The sequence below is a fragment of the Sesamum indicum genome, linkage group LG3 (genome assembly GCF_026168435.1).
Source record: "Sesamum indicum cultivar Baizhima isolate 11 linkage group LG3, ASM2616843v1, whole genome shotgun sequence".
In the NCBI taxonomy this organism is placed as follows: Eukaryota; Viridiplantae; Streptophyta; class Magnoliopsida; order Lamiales; family Pedaliaceae; genus Sesamum; species Sesamum indicum.
Window position 1 is genome coordinate 29,757,123 of NC_142659.1, and position 21,744 is coordinate 29,778,866.

The 21,744-nt window shown below is 31.4% G+C and overlaps 1 protein-coding gene and 1 long non-coding RNA gene across 9 annotated transcripts; one reads left to right on the forward strand and one right to left on the reverse strand.

Moving 5' to 3' along the window:
- The first annotated feature begins 3,418 nt into the window (after positions 1-3,418).
- LOC105159261 (mitogen-activated protein kinase homolog NTF3) lies at positions 3,419-7,372 on the forward strand. The gene is made up of 3 exons (XM_011076273.3): positions 3,419-3,797; positions 4,908-5,331; positions 6,336-7,372. Exons 2-3 carry the CDS (start codon positions 4,909-4,911, stop codon positions 7,029-7,031), a joined length of 1,119 nt encoding a protein of 372 aa, XP_011074575.1. The 5' UTR covers positions 3,419-3,797; position 4,908; the 3' UTR covers positions 7,032-7,372.
- A 7,570-nt stretch (positions 7,373-14,942) lies between these two features.
- On the reverse strand, positions 14,943-20,474 carry LOC148788870 (uncharacterized). Of its 8 annotated transcripts, none has more exons than XR_016064373.1 (6): positions 20,413-20,467; positions 20,060-20,180; positions 19,885-19,955; positions 19,062-19,807; positions 18,277-18,488; positions 14,943-17,980 (listed from the first exon to the last, which is right to left on the reverse strand). It is a non-coding gene; the product is annotated as an uncharacterized LOC148788870 (long non-coding RNA). The 8 variants fall into 8 exon arrangements; XR_016064379.1 differs by having other exon boundaries at positions 19,062-19,193; positions 19,713-19,807; positions 19,885-20,180; XR_016064376.1 differs by having other exon boundaries at positions 14,943-15,180; positions 17,854-17,961; positions 19,885-20,180.
- Between the last annotated feature and the right edge of the window lie 1,270 nt (positions 20,475-21,744).

Sequence of the window (21,744 nt, forward strand, 5' to 3'; positions counted from 1 at the left end):
AGTTGTCTTGAGTTGTATCAAAACAAAGTACAATGTTCTTGATCTGATAACTGTTTAATACAGAGAATTAAACATCGATTTAAATTTGTTTCCAAATTGATGTTATTAATTGCGTCCGCTAACTAAACGCAACTTCTTGAATGTATGATGGTAAAAGAAATAGAAAAGGAAATGTAAGTTTTGCGTTTAATAGAAAAGTACCCATTTTTTCATTTCCATAAAAGCTAGATATTTGTCACGCTTGTTGGCAATTGTTAAGAGCGACTTTTGTTTGTCAAGAAAAGTTAAGATAGCGACTCTAGCCTAGAGTTTATAATGACCTTCGAATTGGGCTTGCCTGTAATTTTCATGGGCTTTATCCGTCTTAGCCCAACAGACTTACCATTCGTCGGTCTGGTATATTAGGTGTTATATGGACACACTCAAATGGGTGTGTGGCAATTAAATAAAAAATGGTTCTGGGTGGAGCAATTTTTTAAGCTAGTTTCTGTCGATTTTGGATCAATCCGACCTATTGTGCATCTTAATTGTGACAACTTATATATAACTTTTATATTATTAATTATCAATGATGACGATTTAAATATATGTATATATAGTTCTTACAGCAGAATTTTATAAGTAGTGTTACTCCTTTACATACTTCTTTCAAACTCGTTTGATTCTTTGCTTTGTCCGCAAATGAATTGGTACGTGGGGAAGGACATATTGAGACTAACATCACAAAGACAAAATGAAAAGAGTAAAAAGGTGAAATAGCTTTGCTTGTTTCTTACACATAACTGCAGGCTAGTGGTTATGTCCAATTCATAATTTCCATCCAAACACACGTAATAAATTAACGTTAAATGTTAATTTAAGAAGCTTCAAACCTAAGAATTCCATCTTTAACAAAATGTAATTAGCATTCTGGTAGTCAGACATAGCTGCCCTGAAAATACATTCTTTACATTAACTGTCATCAAAGACCTGGTTTCAAGTGCTATGCATGCTTATTTGCCCAATACGGAAAAGGAAAACAAATGTAATTTCACTTCTAATTTGGATCATTGTTGCAAATTATTTCATATTTGAATTACGGAAGAAAAAAATAACTTTCTATTAAAACCGTCGCTATTGAGTATATTATCCTATTAAAGTCCATATTCAAAGCTCAAAAGAGGCTCGACTCCACAAAATTTGATGTTAATGAGACCCTACTCGATTCGTAAGGTTGAGGTCTCAAATTAAATTATAAAAAAAAATTATGAGTTCGAGTTCGATGAATATAGATGTATGTCTACTTTTATATACTTTGTTGTTTCTTGAATTTGTCCTATTTGAACGTATTTGTTGATTTGAATTATTTATATGTTGAATCATTTTTTAATTTGAATATATATTGAATGACGTAATGAATCACATACTATATATATATATATATATATATATATAAATCGAGAGAACTTTTAGTATTTCGATGGTAAAATTATCTTGAATTTTTTATTATAACATATTGTTTTTTTTTTAAGAAAAAGTGCGGAAGCTGCAATGTAAAGGAAAGCAAAGAGTCCAAACGTAAAGTTGTAAACAATGTTGAAATACAAGTCAAATTGTATCATTACTTTTGAGAAGCTTAATTTTCTTTTAGATTTTTATCAACTCACTGCATAAATTACAATATTTAATCGTGACTAATTGTCATGATTAATAATAAATAGTCGTAGCAAATGGTTATTTATCATGACCATGCAACAGTTGTTGGACGTGGTATTTGTATAATTTTTTTTTGAAAAAAATCTATATTTTTACATCAATTTTATTTACTCAGAATTAATAAAAAAATATTTAACATGATTTTCAATTTATAACTATTAACATTAGAGCCAATAATCATTTTTCCTTTCACTCAGTGCTTGCCTTTGAACTTAATTGTTTCCCACTTAAGTATGTGGAGTGCCATAATTAGGAGGAGAACCTTTCGCGGACAAGTTTCCACAGCAGCATAGTTGTATCAGCAGTTTAACAGTTCCAATTATTGTTAAAACATTGTAGAAATAATCAGAATCAACTGTGTAATGATATATATATTAGATTATCTATGTCCCGTTATTTTATATTTCAAATTATAAATTATTCCTAATCAAATTTATTTATTTTATTAAAAATATAATTCTCCTGTACCTTAACACATGGTAATAACTAGTATATATATATATATATTTATTTAAAAAGTTACTAGACAATTTTTGTACGAGAAATTATAAGATAATATGAAATTTTAATATAAAAAAATTATAATTTTTAATAAAATAAAAATATTACTAAAAATTAAACGTAGAAACTGGGTGACACCATATGTAGTATTCAGTAAAGAAAACCAAGTCAACAACGTGAAAAATGAAAAAAATTGAGGGCAAATGCAAATATGGGGAATTGAGTTTGAATTATTAGGTGAAATGAAAAAGTTGTCGCAATTTGGCTAAAATATTTTCAACGTGGCTAAATATAATTAGTTGGGATCACATTTTCCCGTGTTCCACTCAATAATGGGCCGGCCCTTCAAGAATATGCCTAACAACGATGCCCATTCCTCATACGTCGCCGTTTCCTTGGTTGCCTCCTCCCTCCGCAACGCCGTCGTAGGGGTTCCCCTCCCAAAAGAACTACTTTCTGGCCAGAAAAGAGGTAGGCCCAGATTTCATTAAGACACACCCGCTGCCGTCCAAGGGCATCCTCACCCTACTTCCCGCGTACCTACGCCAACCAATCAGCAACTCCCACATAATTATTGAGAGGTTTTCATTGTTCAACTACTACTAGCCCTTTCACCACAATATAGCTAAAATAATACTTATATTAAAATATAATTAAAAAACTTTGGAATTTTTTTTATATATTCATACATTTTTTATAAATGCTTTCAAGATTATGCATGTATTCTCTATACCATAACAAAATTTTATATCAAAATAATTTAGTTGAAATTCATCGCTACAATTAAATTATGAGAATTATCATATTATTCTAAAGGAAAATAATTCGATTTATTAATACACAAAATAATTTTCTTGGGTAATTCATCATACTCTTATATAAACATTTATATAATTTTTTGTTATGTGTTCACACATTTAATGTACTAGCAATCAACAATTCTAATAATTTTCTAAGAAATTTATAAAAAATAACTAAAATATTTTGAATTAGACAGTCAAATCAAGGAATGATTAATGAATCATCATATAGTGTAGGGCCCCACAGTGGAACTTGGCCTTGGTAGACCAGGAGTAGCTGAATGATAGAAGGCTGGCCCACGTAATAAAAACAAAATTGAGATTAAAAAAAAGAAAAAGAAAATTGAAAAAATGGGGAGTGTGTGTGTGTTTACTTCATTACTGATCCATACATACATATATATATACATACACAGATAGATACATACATGCTCCCCTCGCTTTTGATTGCGACCGCATAACGAATCATAACATTTACTCTCAAATATCTTTCTCTTGAAAAAGAAAGAAAAAATACAAATATCAATATTATCCGTAATTTATTGATTGCAGTGAAAATTAATCGACCCAAATGCGATGTAATTTATTGCCGTAGATCCTGCTGATCCGATTCAGTGAAATTCAAGCAACTTCAGGTGAATTTACCCTCTCGACTGACTGAAATTAGGTGGAGAATCGGAAGTTAAGATGGGGATTTAGGTGTGATTTTCACAAGCAAGTGGAAATTCGATGGAAGCATGAAGGATTTTGAGCTCCGTGGCGGGATTTGAAGATATTGCGCCAAAATTTCTGTGCAAAAAGGTACGTGCTTTTTCAATTTAATTTTCGTTTTGTTGTTTTGGGGAATTTTTCAAGTTATGTTTACTTTGTTTCCTTTCTTTCTGTAAAATTCCGTACTTTGTGTATAATTTCACTTGATTGTTTCCTTATCTTTTTCTTTATTCAATCTGTTTTTGGGTTTATAGTGGGAATATTGTACGGTTTTAAATTTTCCGGAAATGGAGTAAATAGGGAAATTCCAAGAATTTTCTTTTCCTTTTTCTTGGCTACATATTTCACCTCTTGTTATATTTGTGTTTAATGCTTAGCTCTGAATTATGAGTAAATAGCACATAGTTGAATGTGAAGTGTTTTCAGTTTTGGCTTGGAGTAAATATGCAAATAAGTTGGAAAGTTCTTCTCTTACCTTTTTTTTATATGGTAATAGTGGAAGCTTACAATATGTATCTTGATGTTATCTTATGAGGTAACCTGGGAATTTTCCCTATTCAGCATTACATTGAAGAGATCTATTAATACTTCTTTTCTACATGGAAGGCTTTTCGGGAAAATTTTGTAGCTGATCTTTTTCCTTTTCTTTCTTAATCTATTTTCCGTGGTCTCTTGCATGGTACAGCCGCCAGAGTATATTTTCCATCATAATGTCTGAAGGCAAGATGGTCGATGTTCTCTTGATCTGCTGTTTCCAAGAATATCTCTTGTCTGTATCAAACTGTTTTGACATTGTTGCAACATAAACTTGGTGATGATTGGTTGATATTATTATCTAAATGAAGTACAGAGTCGTTTTTCTGCTGAAAGGTGGAGAAGGTTGTAATGTCTGAGCAGGTTTTGGTGTTCGTGATAATAAAAATGTTTCCTTTCTTCCTTCCAAGTTGTTTATAGCTGCATCCTTGGGTTTTAACAGATGTCAAGTGAATAGGGATATTCTTTTTAGTTCTCAGTCAAATTCTGCATAATTATGGAATCACATGATGGGCACAAGTTGGTATGAGTAATTAGGTTGTTAGATAACTTGTTACGGCTACAGGTTGTTTGTGATATTTTTTGGGGAATTGCTCTGTGCATAGTTGGCAAAATGTATGGACGGGTCACTTTGTCAAATTCTAATTTTTGATATTGGTTTAATAGGATGGCAACTCCAGTGGAACCTCCAAATGGGGTTAGATCTCGAGGAAAGCATTATTTCTCCATGTGGCAAACACTTTTTGAGATAGATACAAAATATGTGCCAATCAAGCCTATTGGTCGAGGGGCCTATGGCATAGTGTGCTCTTCGATCAACAGAGAAACCAATGAAAAGGTTGCAATCAAGAAGATACATAATGCCTTTGAAAATCGTGTTGATGCATTGAGAACCTTGCGTGAACTGAAGCTTCTCCGGCATCTTAGACATGAAAATGTGATAGCTCTCAAAGATGTAATGCTTCCTATACAGAAGGGAAGTTTCAAGGACGTGTACTTGGTTTATGAGCTTATGGATACTGACTTGCATCAGATCATTAAGTCCTCTCAGACACTTACAAATGACCATTGCCAGTATTTCCTTTTCCAGGTATAAACAGCAGTCTAAGAGTTGTGTATGGATTATTTTTCAGTTTTGCTTTATGGATTATTTTTGTTCCTGTTCTTTATCTTCAGACCACCGAGGGGTCTATTGTTTCTTCTGAGTGAGCAGGCTAGACCTGTTCAGTACAAGTAAATATTCCTTTCAGTGCGAGGAGGGTTGTCATGCCTTAATGTATAATTTCTAGGGAAGATTGTACTAAGATTATTACTGGTGACAGAGTTATTACTTCCCACCTCCTATCTATGAGTGGGAACCACCAAGAGTGGTATTGGAAAACCCAATACAAATAGATGATGCAGTACCACAGTACTAGACTTTGCACATGGATGATATATGATGATGAATTAGGTCATTTATCTCTTAGTTTGTTCTTATTTATTTAGTTTATTTGGATGAATCTTTGGCAAAAGGGAAAAATTAAGAGAACTATACCTTTTTAGACCTAGAACTTTGAATAAGAGCAGGCTTCAAGTCGACTTGGGAAGCTAAATTCTGATGCCGTTTCTTATTTGCTAGTGATGTATGTGCTTGGAACTGTTTTTCCGAAACTTTACTATGATTGTCACGAAGCTTCTTATAATGACTTATGAAGATCCCTTAGCTTCCTTGGACTCTACTCTAGATGTTAAACTTAGGGACTGAATCATGTCTATTCTAGTCATTTTAGCTTATAGATGAGCTGATGAATCTTCTTTTGCTTGTGTCCCAAGATATCATGCTGATATCATTTCTTCCAGGAAGCTAAGAATCAGGGAAGAACTCACCACTTTCTTTTAAACAAATATTATTCAGCTGTTCATGCACAAGCAGCAGAACTCGATACAAACATGTGATGTGATTTCTTTTTGATTTTGTGGTACTCGTAATCCTGATCAACATACCTGCTCGCGTTGCGCTGCAGTATTTTAATGAAAACTGAAGAGTGCCTTACTACATCATTAGTTGTTGTCTCACCGTTTTGTGTTACTGTTCTGAATGTCTAATTGCAGTTACTAAGAGGTTTGAAGTATCTACATTCAGCAAACATTCTTCATCGTGATCTGAAGCCTGGTAACCTACTCATCAACGCAAACTGTGATCTCAAAATATGCGATTTTGGGCTTGCACGCACGAACAGCAGTAAAGGTCAATTCATGACTGAATACGTCGTCACACGCTGGTATCGGGCTCCAGAACTCCTCCTTTGTTGTGACAACTATGGAACCTCCATCGACGTGTGGTCTGTTGGTTGCATCTTTGCTGAACTTCTGGGTAGGAAGCCCATCTTTCCGGGTACGGAGTGTCTTAACCAGCTTAAGTTAATTATCAACATCCTTGGTAGCCAAAATGAAGCTGATCTTGAATTTATCGATAACCCCAAGGCAAGGAAATACATTAAATCCCTCCCTTACTCTCTTGGAACCCCTTTTGCCCGCCTTTACCCCCATGCCCATCCTCTGGCAATTGATCTGTTACAGAAGATGCTCGTCTTTGATCCTTCAAAGAGGATCAGTGTAACTGAAGCACTTCAACACCCTTACATGTCTCCTCTGTATGATCCAAGATGTGATCCTCCGGCCCAGGTGCCAATCAACCTAGACATAGACGAGGATTTAGGTGAAGAGATGATTAGAGAAATGATGTGGACGGAAATACTGCATTACCATCCAGAAGCTGCCACAACAAATCTGGAGTTTAGCATGTAAGCTTATGTTTTCTCCACAAGGTTGAAGACCTGGAGTTTCGGTCAAAGCCTAGTATTTTGTTTTCTAAACGTCGTCGGAACATTTGTATTAGCCTTTTATGCACTTCTTTTTGTCTTTTTATGTTTTACATCTCTCTATTTCAATAATCATGAGGAGCAATGCATTAACAGTTTGGGCTGCTAATGTGCTACTATTATCTGATTTGGGATGCGGTTCATGGGCTTGAGCTTTTTATGACAAGTGCCTTCTAATTTGTACATAGGTGTGTTGTTGTATGCCATGAACATTCTCTGTACATTAGTTATTATTACTATATGAAAAATCTGTCGTGATGTAATGTACCTGATTTTCAGAATTGATGAAGAATGCTGCAAATGCTATTGTTGCTCGAAACATCACAAGTACTATCTAATGTAGATCAATATCAATTCAAGGTTTTTGATGCTATGAGAATAAAATGGAGTGAATAGAAAGAGAAATTGTGGGTTAAATCATACAAACAAGTTTTTGGAACTTAGGAAAAAGTTGAAAACATTATTGACCCTCTCTCAGATGGTTGGAGCCTTTTCCTAGTATCTCACATGTTTTAACTGTTCATTTGAATTTTGGTAAAAAGTTGGCTTCTGGTAGTCTATTATTGACTGTTTGCTTTTTCTTTCTCGATGACATACACGAAATTTTAGTTCGGATTATGTGTCTAGATCTTGACTAATTACATAACAAGGTATTTATTATATTTAGAAAGTAATTAATCACACTATCATCATTCAAATTTGACACAAATGACAAACTCATGAATCGCCAACATAACCAGAATTGAAGAACTCCACACTACCAAACAATTTTATTACCTTATTTTCAGCTAAAAGGTTAATCCTTATCTTTCTCGTTGCTTTAGTTAGTTTTTTTAAGGCACTTTGGTGGAAGCTACTAGATTATACTGATAACCAGAACATGACTAGCATTATTATTATTATTACTATTATTATTATTATTATTATTATTATTATTATTATTATTTCTAATTTAGTTGAATTTTAAAAATTTGGAGCCATTGGGAACCTGATAATGTAATGCTTTACTACTGTCAAGCTGTCACCTACGATCTTTCCATTATCTATATCTATATCTATATTATATATAAAAATATGAATTTCTCATATATTTGTTTTCGTTGTGAAAAGATGTTTATATTTTTATTTAAATAATTTTTTATTATTAAATAAAAAATAGTTTTAAAAGATAAAATTCGATCAAAGTAAGACTATTTAAGAGTCTAATTCCTCTAAACTACTTGGACATTAATAATAAATTTATCCAACTAAAAATAAATAAATAAACAAATACTATTTCAACATGATTAATTTTTAGAAGTTATTTTTAAATATTAAAAATAGTAATTTAGGCACAGTAAAATTCAACATGAGTAGCAGATGAATAATATATAAAATACTAATATAAGCTTTGAAAATTAAATGTATATATATGAAAGAATAAATATCACAAAATTTTAAATAAAAATTATCAATCTTATTAAATTAGAAATGCTTTTGAAAAACTTAACATGGGTGACTTCTAGCTAATTAATTTAAAAAAAATATATATTTTTGGTTCCATATGTTAGGATCTTTTTTATTTAGTCTTATTTGTTATGATTTTCTCATATTGTATTTTATAAGTTAAAAGTTTCTCAATTTAGTTCTCACATGTATTTTTCAACCAATTATTAAAGGAGTCATTACCATTTTCAGTAACTTTTTTTTCGTTAATTATTGGGGCATTTTCAATTTAGTTCCAGTTATACAATTTCCCACATTGCATAAGTTATTAACTATCTCAATGTTATTATTGGGTGCACTATGCATGTAAAAATTAATATTGAGAAAATTTTCAATTTATGAGATACAATTTTTTCGAAAAATTGAACAAATGGGATTAAATCTAAAAAATCTCTAATATATGGGACCAAAAATAAATTTTTTTATTGATTTTATTTTAATATGACTAGTAAATTTATTTTGAGTTGTACTTTAATTTACGTACTTTTGATTTGTAAAATAATACTAATAAATATAACATATCATTAAATATATAATAGTGAGAAAACATCGTACCATTGATGGGGTATTCTTTTGGCTATTGATACTTCCATAATATATATATATATATATATATACACATATATATATATTAATGATCACAAAACTACATTAATATTGTGTGATAATAATGTATCACATAATATTTGTTTACAATCATTATAAAATTTCACTTATTATTAAAATATATTAGTTTTGAACTTTTCATTAAGAAAATAAATAACCCAAAATTAAAAATATAATAAAAAATCAGTCAATAAAAAAAAGAGCATAATATGAAATGACTATTTTTTCCTTGGAAGATACATTACAAGAAATTATCTCCATCATAATGTATCTATCACGAGGAGTGTTGTGCATAAATTTTTTTAAATTTAAATTGAATTTAATCAAACATCAAACAATTACACAAAAAATATAATATATTTGTCATGTAATTGATGTACAATTTAAAAAAGTAATCTATTACATGTAAAATATAGCATATTTATTGTATGAACTGTTGTATTTTGACCGAACATGATTTAAATAAAACTTTTTATATTGTAGATATATACAAATTTGAGCTCTTAAATATGAACAAATCTTCACTCTATGTATCTGATTTCCTATGTCTGTAGTGACACTAACTCCAAGTTGACAACTTACAAATTTAGGGACTAAAGTGAGAAAAAAAAAATCTAAACTTATAATTTTATCCCCAATTATAATATGGTCAGAATGACAGCCGAATCGAAGCCCAACCCTACAATCTCTTATCCATAATTTAATAAATGGAACTTCTTATTAAAACAATATACAATAAGGAGTTTTGACTAATTATTTTTATATTACTATTGAGTTTTTGAATATTATTATTTATATTTTCATATTAATTGACTTGAATAAAAAATAGTAAAATATAATCATTCATGAATACGAAGTACAATTTTAATTTTGAAAAATATTTTTTATTTGATAGTACCAATTAATTTAGAAAGTGAATTACAAATAATAGAAGTAAATAGTTTCCTTATAAATAAAGCAATTATTATCAATTTGTTTTGAAAATATAATTGTATAATATAAATATTTCAATGACAGAAACATAAATAATATCATGAACTTAATATATTTTATGACTAACTATAATAATATATTTACTTGTAAAAATGTATTTGTACAGTCTCCATAAAAGAATAAATCTTCTTACGCATATATCACGTCGGTAAGTCCCCACAAGATCATTGATATCCGATTTCAATAATTCTTAACTTTGAACATTTTAAACCAAGGTCTAGACATATATTTTACAATCACCATCATAGGCATAATCGTGAGCTATAGTTATGCATAGCCTAGAGACTTTATCATATTCCAAAGTTGCTAATAGAATGCCGAATTTATTGATGTGTACAAACACATACAAGCTAGCTTTGCTGATGGACTCTACCTTAAAAGTTTTCTTGATATACCTCTTTGGATGATAGTTTGTTTTTAGTTTGTTGATGATGATTGTATACCATAAACGATTTCTCTCTCTCTCTCTCTCTCTTTTTTTTTTCTTTATTTGCTATTGGTTGGCAGTGTTTCTTTCGTATGGTGAAGAGTTCAAAGATGTTCCAATTGTAAGCAGAGTAGTGGTAGAAGTACAGAACACAAATATTTTTTTAAAACAGTGAATTTGAGTTTCAGTGATGTACCAATTGCGTATATTGTTGAGTTGAGCTGATTTTGATGTACTTTGGGAGCTAATCAAGTAATAATTATACAACTAGAAATTGGTTTTGAATCAAAACTTTTATTTCTCTGGCTAAGAATAAGCCGGACCTTGTTGGGCAGAGCAACAAATTTCCACATACTACAAAGAAGGGAAAAGTACTACCGAACACACTTAATTCTTATTTACAATAGACTTTTTACATAGATGGTTGCTCGTGCAAGAGGGCTCCTACTCCGAGGTACTTGAACCCGAGCTGACATGAAAGCTGGTGCAAGATCATCTTCACCAACATTAAGCTGTTAGAATGAAAAAAAAAAACAAACAAGAAAACGTATACAGAATTAACAATTAAAGTGAAAAACACGCAACATAATGACATGCAATAACAACTTACATCTTCTTTATCAACTTTTCCCATATTTAGGAATCAAGTAAAGTTGAAACCATTGCAATTTCCTTTGTATAATTCAAACCCAAAAGTGTCTGATTTCTATGAAACCCTCACGTTCTCAACATTCTAAGTTGGAAGCAATAGAATTACGAATTTTAAGGCCGCTTTAAATATGACGGGCGCAAGACAGTTTGGAGTTGAGGCCTTAATGAGAAGTAACCCTCCACCGTTTATTTTTGGTTTATTCTCGATTTCTTCATTATGTTAGGTTTTGTTTCCATGTCGCTTTATTAAAACTTTTTATTTATGATACATTTAAAACTCTTGTATAAATTTTACAGAAACACCGTATTTGTTCATATCCTCATCATCTTAACTTTGGAGGTGTATCTAAGCATGGTTGGAAATTCCATAGCACACAATCACAAATTAGTTGATTTGTGAACTTCAAAAATAAAATGTTATATACTAAATTGCGTTACAGTTCTAGATGCCAATCTCATTATTCGTTTTTAAATTACTGGTAAAAATATCTTAAAAGAATTTTCAACACATTTTGTCAAGTTTCAGCACAATAATCATTTATCAAAAGAAAAGTTAATAATGTAGTTTTTTGAAAATATGAATAAATATGGCGTTGAATGCAATTTGACTAGAAATAGTAAACTGAATGCTTCTTAAAAATGTTCCAAAAAACTTCAAAAACAGTTTCAATCACTTTTATGAAAATAAAATTCAATAACAAATTTCACAAAGTCCAAAACATATGACTTTTCGTGCATTCATTCAAAAACAATTAAATGAATTCATCTATTGCTAATCAAAATATTTTGTTAATTTGTCTTCAATATTTGGAAGTGTACTTCAAGCTAATCGCGAAAACATGAGTTTATTACAAAACACTTGACAAGAAAAACAAATATTTGAGTAAAAGATAAAATTTAAATTGAATTTAATCAAACATCAAACAATATCTAACTAAATAGGCAAATAATATTTTGACATGCTTAATTTGATTGGAAAGATCTTATATATTTATAACAAAAAAATGAATTACTAGAGGGCACGTTAAAATTTAAAATGAATAGCATATGAATAACATATAAATACTAACCCAAACTTCAAAAAATAAAAATATAATATGGAATAAATATCCTCAATTTTATTAAATTAAAAGTATCGTTGAAAATTTTAAAATTAATATTAGATAATTATTTTTTATTATAATTTTTTTTATAATATAATGGACGTATCATTTTTAGAATTCTAATAAGTGTAACTTGTGATTAAATATAAAATTGTGAGAACCTCTTGAGTGTTTATTCCTATAATAAAAAAACATCCACACCCTTATTGGGGTACATTTTCATAATGTGCTCTTATTGAATTATATCGTTTTTCGGTAAAGGTAAATTGCATTAAAAAAATTATAATGTACAGTCGTATGACTGATGTTGTGTGCCATGGAATTTGCCATAATCTACACAAGGCTACGGTACTAATTTTATTCGACAATTCTGCACTAAGTATACGTAATCTAATTTTGTCTAAAATAATGATAGCCAATGCCGACGGATCTCGATCCAATTGCTGAAATTACCTCCTATTGCTCTCCTGCCAAATGGGATATACTAGAGATGCTAAAAGGTTGCGATAGGCGGTGTTAACTACATGCTTTCCTCGCCACTTTCGCGCAGCAATCATCACATCAATCATCCATCCTCTGTTTGTCCATGCAAATCGAACCTTCCTGCGTAAGATTGGAACACACTGCTTTGAATAAGGGCAAGAAAATAGCAAGTATTAGTGAGTCTCCAGCGTATCCAACGAGCAAAGAACACAATTTCTATTAAAATGTTGTAACCACGGACGATCCATGGTCGAGAGTCGTTCATGTAGAGCTAGCCATAAGATAAACGAATTCCGAGGGATTTTGAATGGGCCAATAAGGAGTGAATACCAACCTAACTTTGGGCCTGAAGAGCGAAAAATGTCATACACCCTCCTGTTGGTGTAGGGGCCTCCCCTCAGAGTGATCGAGTCGTGTGTGCCACGTAGTGGAGGCAAACTTTGAATGATGTCCAACATAATAATGTCCGCCTGTGTGGGTTTAGGTGTGAGCAGCAATGGCCAATGCCATACTCCATTGTGAATAACCTCTCTAAGGAGCATATCCGCCCGTGTGTGGGTGTGATAGGGGTCGTGTGGAAATATAGTCATTAAAATCCCCATAAGATGTCAAGGATCCTGACATATATATATATATATATTAATTCTCCATTACCGATCTTATAATGGATATGACGTTGTAGTATATGTCAAAGTCTAGGCAATTTGCGCCAACCCCATGCCCCGGAATTGGCCTCAACTGTGCATATAGATTTGCCTTGAAGTCTCATGATGTAAATCCATGTTACACATATAGAACCGCGAAATCTACTTACTATTCTCCAGATATGTCTACTCATAAGCGTCCGATTGAGGGCTGCTACATTCATGATTTCCTGTCCTCCTTCTTCCACCAGATGACACACTTGATTCCAGAAAACCTTCGGATATCCAAAGGTTGATGCACCATTCCACAGGAACTGGCTGAACCGTTTCTCTATTTCCTTATTAACTCCTTTTGGTAAAATAAATGTCATAGCACAATAAATTATAGTGACATGAATACTGATTTAATGAGTTGAATTCTAGCTGCAAATGACAGCTGAATCGAAGCCCAACCCTGCAATCTCTTATCAATAATTTACTAAATGGAATTTCTTATTAAAACAATATACAATAAGGAGTTTTGACTAATTAGTTTTATATTACTATTGCGTTTTTTAATATTGTTATTTATATTTTCATATTAATTGACTTGAATACAAAATAGTAAAATATAATAATTCATGAATACGAAGTACAATTTTAATTTTGAAAAATATTTTTTATTTGGCAGTACCAATTAAATTTAGAAAGTGAATTACAAATAATAGAAGTAAGTAGTTTCCTTATCAATAAAGCAATTATTATCAATTTGTTTTGAAAATATAAATGTATAATATAAATGTTTCAATAACAGAAACATAAATAATATCATGAGCTTAATATATTTTATGACTAACTATAATAATATATTTACTTGTAAAAATGTATTTGTATAGTATCCATAAAAGAATAAATTCCCTTACTCATATATCACGTCGTTAAGTCCCCACAAGATCATTGATATCCGATTTCAATAATTCTTAACTTTGAACATTTAAAATCAAGGTCTTAGACATATATTTTACAATCACCATCATAGGCATAATCGTGAGCTATAGTTATGTATAGCCTAGAGACTTCATCCTATTCCAAAGTTGCTAATAAAATGCCTAATTTATTGATGTGTACGAACACATTAAAGCTAGCTTTGCTGATTGACTCTACCTTAAAAGTTTTCTTGATATACCTCTTTGGATGATAGTTTGTTGATGATGATTGTATACTATAAACAATTTCTCTCTTTCTTTTTTTTTTATTTGCTATTGGTTGGCAGTGTTTCTTTCGTATGGTGAAGAGTTCAAAGATATTGCAATTGTAAGCAGAGTAGTGGTAGAAGTACAGAACAAAAATATTTTCGAAAACAATGAATTTGAGTTTCATTGATGTACCAATTTGCTATATTGTTGTGTTGAGCTGATTTTGATGTGCTTTGGGAGCTAATCAAGTAATAATTATACAACTAGAAATTGGTTTTGAATCAAAACTTTTATTTCTCTGGCTAAGAATAAGCCGGACCTTGTTGGGCAGAGCAACTATTTTCCATATACTACAAAGAAGGCAAAAGTACTACCGAACACACTTAATTCTTATTTACAATAGACTTTTTACATAGATGGTTGCTGGTGCAAGAGGGCTCCTACTCCGAGGTACTTGAACCCGAGCTGACATGAAAGCTGGTGCAAGATCATCTTCACCAACATTAAGCTGTTAGAATGAAAAAAAAAAAAAACAACAAACAAGAAACGTGTACAGAATTAACAATTAAAGTGAAAAACACGCAACATAATGACATGCAATAACAACTTACATCTTCTTTATCAACTTTTCCCATATTTAGGAATCAAGTAAAGTTGAAACCATTGCAATTTCCTTTGTATAATACAAACCCAAAAGTGTTTGATTTCTATAAAACTCTCACGTTCTCAACATTCTAAGTTGGAAGCAATAGAATTACGAATTTTAAGGCCGCTTTAAATATGACGGGCGCAAGACAGTTTGGAGTTGAGGCCTTAATGAGGAGTAACCCTCCACCGTTTTTTTTTGGTTTATTCTCGATTTCTTCATTATGTTAGGTTTTGTTCCCATGTCGCTTTATTAAAAGTTTTTGTTTATGATACATTTAAAACTCTTGTATAAATTTTACAGAAACACCATATTTGTTCATATCCTCATCGTCTTAACTTTGGAGGTGTATCTAAGCATGGTTGGAAATTCCATAGCACACAATCACAAATTAGTTGATTTGTGAACTTCAAAAATAAAATGTCGTATACTAAATTGCGTTACAGTTCTAGATGCCAATCTCATTATTCGTTTTTAAATTACTGGTAAAAGTATCTTAAAAGAATTTTCAACACATTTTGTCAAGTTTCAGCACAATAATCATTTATCAAAAGAAAAGTTAAAAATGTAGTTTTATGAAAATATGAATAAATATGGCGTTGAATGCAATTTGACTAGAAATAGTAAACTGAATGCTTCTTAAAAATGTTCCAAAAAACTTCAAAAACAGTTTCAATCACTTTTATGAAAATAAAATTCAATAACAAATTTCACAAAGTCCAAAACATATGACTTTTCGTGCATTCATTCAAAAACAATTAAATGAATTCATCTATTGCTAATCAAAATATTTTGTTAATTTGTCTTCAATATTTGCAAGTGTACTTCAAGCTAATCGCGAAAACATGAGTTTATTACAAAACACTTGACAAGAAAAACAAATATTTGAGTAAAAGATAAAAATTGATTTTTAGAACATGAATTTGACAAGGAAAACAAATCTTTAAGTGAAAGAGGAAAACTAATTTCCAGTATTATTATTTAGAAATAAGAATTAAAAAGTTCTTCAAACACTGTATATGTTACCAAAGCTCTTTGTTCCTCAAAAACTATTTATCAACTCATGAAATTATATAATACTCAGAAAAGATTTACCAAGTCCTTTTGAAGAACAAATTTTAAATTGGCATCTAGACAACCGTTTCGCATTTTAGCATAGCATTTAATTTTTAAAGTTCACAAATAAAATAATTCAAGATTGTATGAAATAGATTTTTCAACACATGTTTCTATGATACACCTGCAAAAATAAGAGGATAATAACATGAACCAACATGGAGTTTGTAAATCAATACAAGAATGCCAAATGTATCAAAAACAAAAAATTTTAAGGCAAGCGCATGAAGAGAAAACCCAACACAACAAACGAACCAAGAACAAATTTACAAAAACAGAGGAGGGTTTATTCTCCAATTTAGGTCTCAACTCTACCCTTGCATCCTTCACATTTTGAGCAGCCCCAAAACCCACAATTCTTTTCTTTCCAAACCAGAATGGTGATTACGCGGCTTTTCAAAGAAATCGGAGCAGTAAAATTGGGTTTGAATTATACAAAGTGTAAAACTCAATGGTTCAACCTTCTTGATTTCAAAATATGGAAGAAAAATTGACAACGAAGAATTAATAGGGGCATTGGTTGCTTTTTCGTTAGAAACTAGAAGAGACGAATATGAAGATAGGTAGGCTACCATTAGGTTCTAAAATATCATCAAAAAACACACATTAGCAGCCAACATATGTTTTAATTGAGCATTTAAATCCTACTTAAACTTTTGATTCCCACACAATCCTTATCGATATGAGGTTATCTACTTTGCACAAAATTAGCAAACCAAATTCAAACTCTAGCCCTCGCTCTTGTAAAGGACAAGTATGAATCACATATACCAAGTGACATGCTTCACTTGTAGAATCAAATAAACGCATGTTACAAGTATTACTGAAAAATGATATATCAACAACAAAACTTGCAAATAAAAGAATTCCTCCTAAATTACCAGTAACAACACTTCTATAAGAGACTATAAATCGTATGACATCTATCCTTTGCATTAATACATAATAATGAAGTAAGGCACAAAAGAAAACAACACAAATGTCATTGCGGCATGCTCTAATTTGAAGCATAAAAACAGATACTGCATGCAAGAAGATACCTTTCTAGATGGCACTTGAGAGAAAATATTCTACTGGTCCATTAATTGGTTTAGGAAGTTTCAACAGTCCCAAGAGAATATTAAGATACTAAAAGTCGAGTTAAATTAAGAGTAAGAGATGGATGGTGGCACTGAGCTTTCAGCGGATCACATATAAAGAAGTTCCATCACAGTCCCAAGAGAATATTAAGATACTTAAACTCAAGTTCAAATAAGAGTAAGAGAGAGTGGAAGGATGGCGGTCAGCTAGCAGTGGATCACATATATGCATTAAGAGATGAAGTAGGCAAATTAATCAGCAAACATAATGTTACTTTCTGCTCCTCAAGTAGACGAAGAGTCACTAATCAAAATGAAGATATACATGGTTTTCCATTACCTTCAAGCAGTAGTTTTACTCTGGATTGTGTAATTGACAACATCAGCATCTTGCTCATATAGCTCCATATGTTAACAAGTGGAGCCAAAAAGTTTCGGCACCAAAGTCCTACGAGAACAGAGGATCACTGACAGAATTTTCAGAAAACTTCAAAAGATATCACTAGACAAACCTCTCACATAGATACAAAATCATTTCTAAAGAAAACTTTTGTGGAAAGCTTGTAAGTGTACATATAATCATTTTACATCAATGAAAATAATCTTTTCCGAAAAGAAAAAAAAAAAGAAAATCATTTCCGTTGCATTTTTGCCTGCGTTTAGATTATATAACTTCCAGCAAAGAACTTTCTAAAACAGAAAATGCATACATTCATATTATTGCTACAGTCACATTCATATTAAAAGAACAGAAAATGCATACATTCATGGCCACTTGTCTCTGTAGCTGTAAGCATCAATCACAGCAAGGCCAGCAAAAATCGTGCCTTCTTCAAAAGCTCAAGCCTTTTTGAACAACTTGGAAGAAGCCCTGAAAACAGCTATGACACTCAAGTTTGTCTCATTGGAGTGAGAAGCCTTGCAAAGCGGAGTGGAACATGAGCTCTAACCAAAGCTCCATCCTTTGATGTATTCCTATCGAATGATTGTCAAACATTGAAGTTTCTGACATTATATTTTGTTTAACAACAGAAAAAATTGGATATTGAGTCAAACACGGACATAATAAGTACACCTCAGAATGCTACAACCTTTATCATCGCATTGTCAAAATTATGGTGAATTTGACACTGACTCAAGCATGGGCAGAAGACAACCTACGACCGCTATACCCTTTATATCGCATTATTACAATTGCACAAAATCGGACCAACATATGATGCGAAATTCTAGGTTCTTTTTCTCTTTCTTCAACCCGAATTCACAATTTTCTAAAGCAAAAAGTTGCTTCCTTATTATGAATCAGTCTAGCATATCCTTGTTCCTATTACCTCCGAGAGAAAATACCAGATAAATTTGCATAGGAGTTCCCCTTTATCAAAGGGAATCAGAGCTTCCACCCACACCATCATATCCCGTTGAAGGAAAAAGTCAAGGACCACATAAGAACATTCAATCTACTGGTAGACATGTCCCATATAAAAGAGGACGGAGAAAAGAAGATCAGAAACCAATTTGTAATTATGCAAGATAGCCATGGAGAAGTACCTTTAGTTCTTCCTGAACTGCATTACAGAGAAATCATCTAACCCTTCACCAGTTAAATCAGAGATGCATATGGCATCCACTTTTTTTCTTAGCTTCAGACTTGATCTTTTCCGGATCCTTTGAATTAGCGACCTGTAGAGATATGCATTAACCAGTCAGGAAGTGATGCTCTTACACTCCATTGCAACCAGTCAAACCTCTCGTATTTTGAATCGAAGTTTGTTATAAATCTAAACCATCAATAAGTTGAGAATTAAGAACAAAACCAAGCATATTCAGTCAGTGACAACCACACTAGGTTAGCACACTGTGTTAATGTCAGTCTAATGTCGTGTAAGAAATCAATTACTACCAAGGGTATGTATCAATAAGTCACGTTCATATATTAGAGAGAAACATATATAAGGCAACCCACACTCAATAAAGTGGATGGAGTTAATCTGAATGCCTTATCCTCAACCACGGTGGTATCATTGTGTAGTGCAATCTTGAGTTTTCGCACTATCTTATTGGGTCGGGGATATTGTTGACGAGTTATCAGATAGGAAAACCAAAAACTATAAATAGAACATAAGAATGATTGAGCTAACCTCAACGTCGCTCCTCAAAATTGTGCATATTTAAGAAAAAATGACAAATAAATCCCACTACCTTGTTCCACATAATTAATTTAGGGGATTGATGATGTATCAAGTTCTGGAAGAACTTTTTCCACAGCGTCAATCTGTTGCTCTGCCACTGGATGGCTGATCCAAATTGAACAATGTAATTAGGAGCTGTATAGTTGAGATTTGCAGTCTACTCTTCAAATGGTCAATCATACCTAATATCCACCACATGTACTAGAAGTGATGAGTCATATGTCTCTTGCAGAGTTGCCCTACAAGCAGCTACCTAGAAGAAAAATGATTGGTTGAAAGAAACATCAATTAAATAAAACAGCCAAGATTTAATTCACTGAACATAACAAAACACAATCAGAAATAACGGGGAATGACCATGACATAGGAGAAATGTTCATATGAGTCTTGTTGGTAACTTCTGGATGAAGCCAACAGTGTCAGTTAAAAGAAACTCCTTCCCATTCTTCATCCAAACAAAAGAGAGTACAAGAATTCCCTACATTTAGGGCACGCAAGGAAGATATATAGTCAAAAAAAGTACAGGGAAAAAAAAAAAAAGAGTAAAACAGTGTAATTCAAGAATTCGGTGATCTTCAAGAAAGTTTTCCGTCGGGCAGACAAATTTATTGAACCAAGATACATTTAATTTCACAATGCAAGAACCCTAAATCAAGAAACTTAAATAAAACTCACTTGTTTTGAGTTGATGACTTACAAGAAGTACCTACCTGAAGAAGAAGAAAACCGAGGCTGGGGGCTGGAGGAGGATGAAGGGTGTGTTGTGAGTTTCATAACGGTATAACAAAATTTGCCCGTTAAATATCTAAATACACCCTATTGTACTTTCTTGGGCCGGGCCGGGTCACTCTCCATTAAACTAGGGTCCAATAACAACAATTATTGGGGCTTAGTAATAAAATGTGTTTGACATAACTTGGGCCTCCGATTATATACATATATATATAATAATCACAAAACTACATTACTATTGTGTGATAATAATGTATCACATAATATTTGTTTACAATCATTATAAAATTTCACTCATTATTGTAATATATTAGTTTTGAACTTCTCATTAAGAAAATAAATAACCCAAAATTAAAAATATAATAAAAAATCAATAAAAAAAAAAGAGCATAATATGAAGTGACTATTTTTCCCTTGGAAGATACATTACAAGAAATTAGCTCCATCATAATGTATCACGAGGAGTGTTCTGCGTACATTTTTTTTAATTTAAATTGAATTTAATCAAACATCAAACAATTACACAAAAAATATAATATATTTGTCAGGTAATTGATGTACAATTTAAGAAAAGTGATCTATTACATGTAAAATATAGCATATTTATCGTATCAACTGTGTATTTTGAACGAACCTGATTTAAATAAAACTTTTTATATTGTAGATATATACCAATTTTAGTTCTTAAATAGGAACAAATCTTCACTCTATGTATCTGATTTTCCATGTCTGTAGTGACACTAACTCCACGTTGACAACTTACAAATTTAGGGACTAAAGTGAGAAAAAAAAAATCTAAACTGATCATTTTATCCCCAATTATAATTTGGTCAGAATGATCAATTTGAGACAAAATTAAAGTTTAGAGATGTTAACGTCAAGAAATGAACTTGATAAAACTAAAATGATTCTAAATGAAATAAAAGTAATTAACTATAATATTTAACTCTAACAATATATATATATATATATATATAATACTTATAATTCCGCTAAACTACTTAGAAGATGAATGATGTATCTAACTGAATAGGCAAATAATATTTTGACACGCTTAATTTGATTGGAAAGATCTTATATATTTATAACAAAAAAATGAATTACTAGCGGGCACGTTAAAATTTAAAATGAATGGCATATGAATAACATATAAATACTAACCCAAACTTCAAAAAATAAAAATATAATATGGAACAAATATCCTCAATTTTATTAACTTAAAAGTATTGTTGAAAATTTTAAATTAAGTGGCTTCCAACTAATTAATTTTATTTTAAAATTAATATTAGATAAATTTTTTTTATTATAAT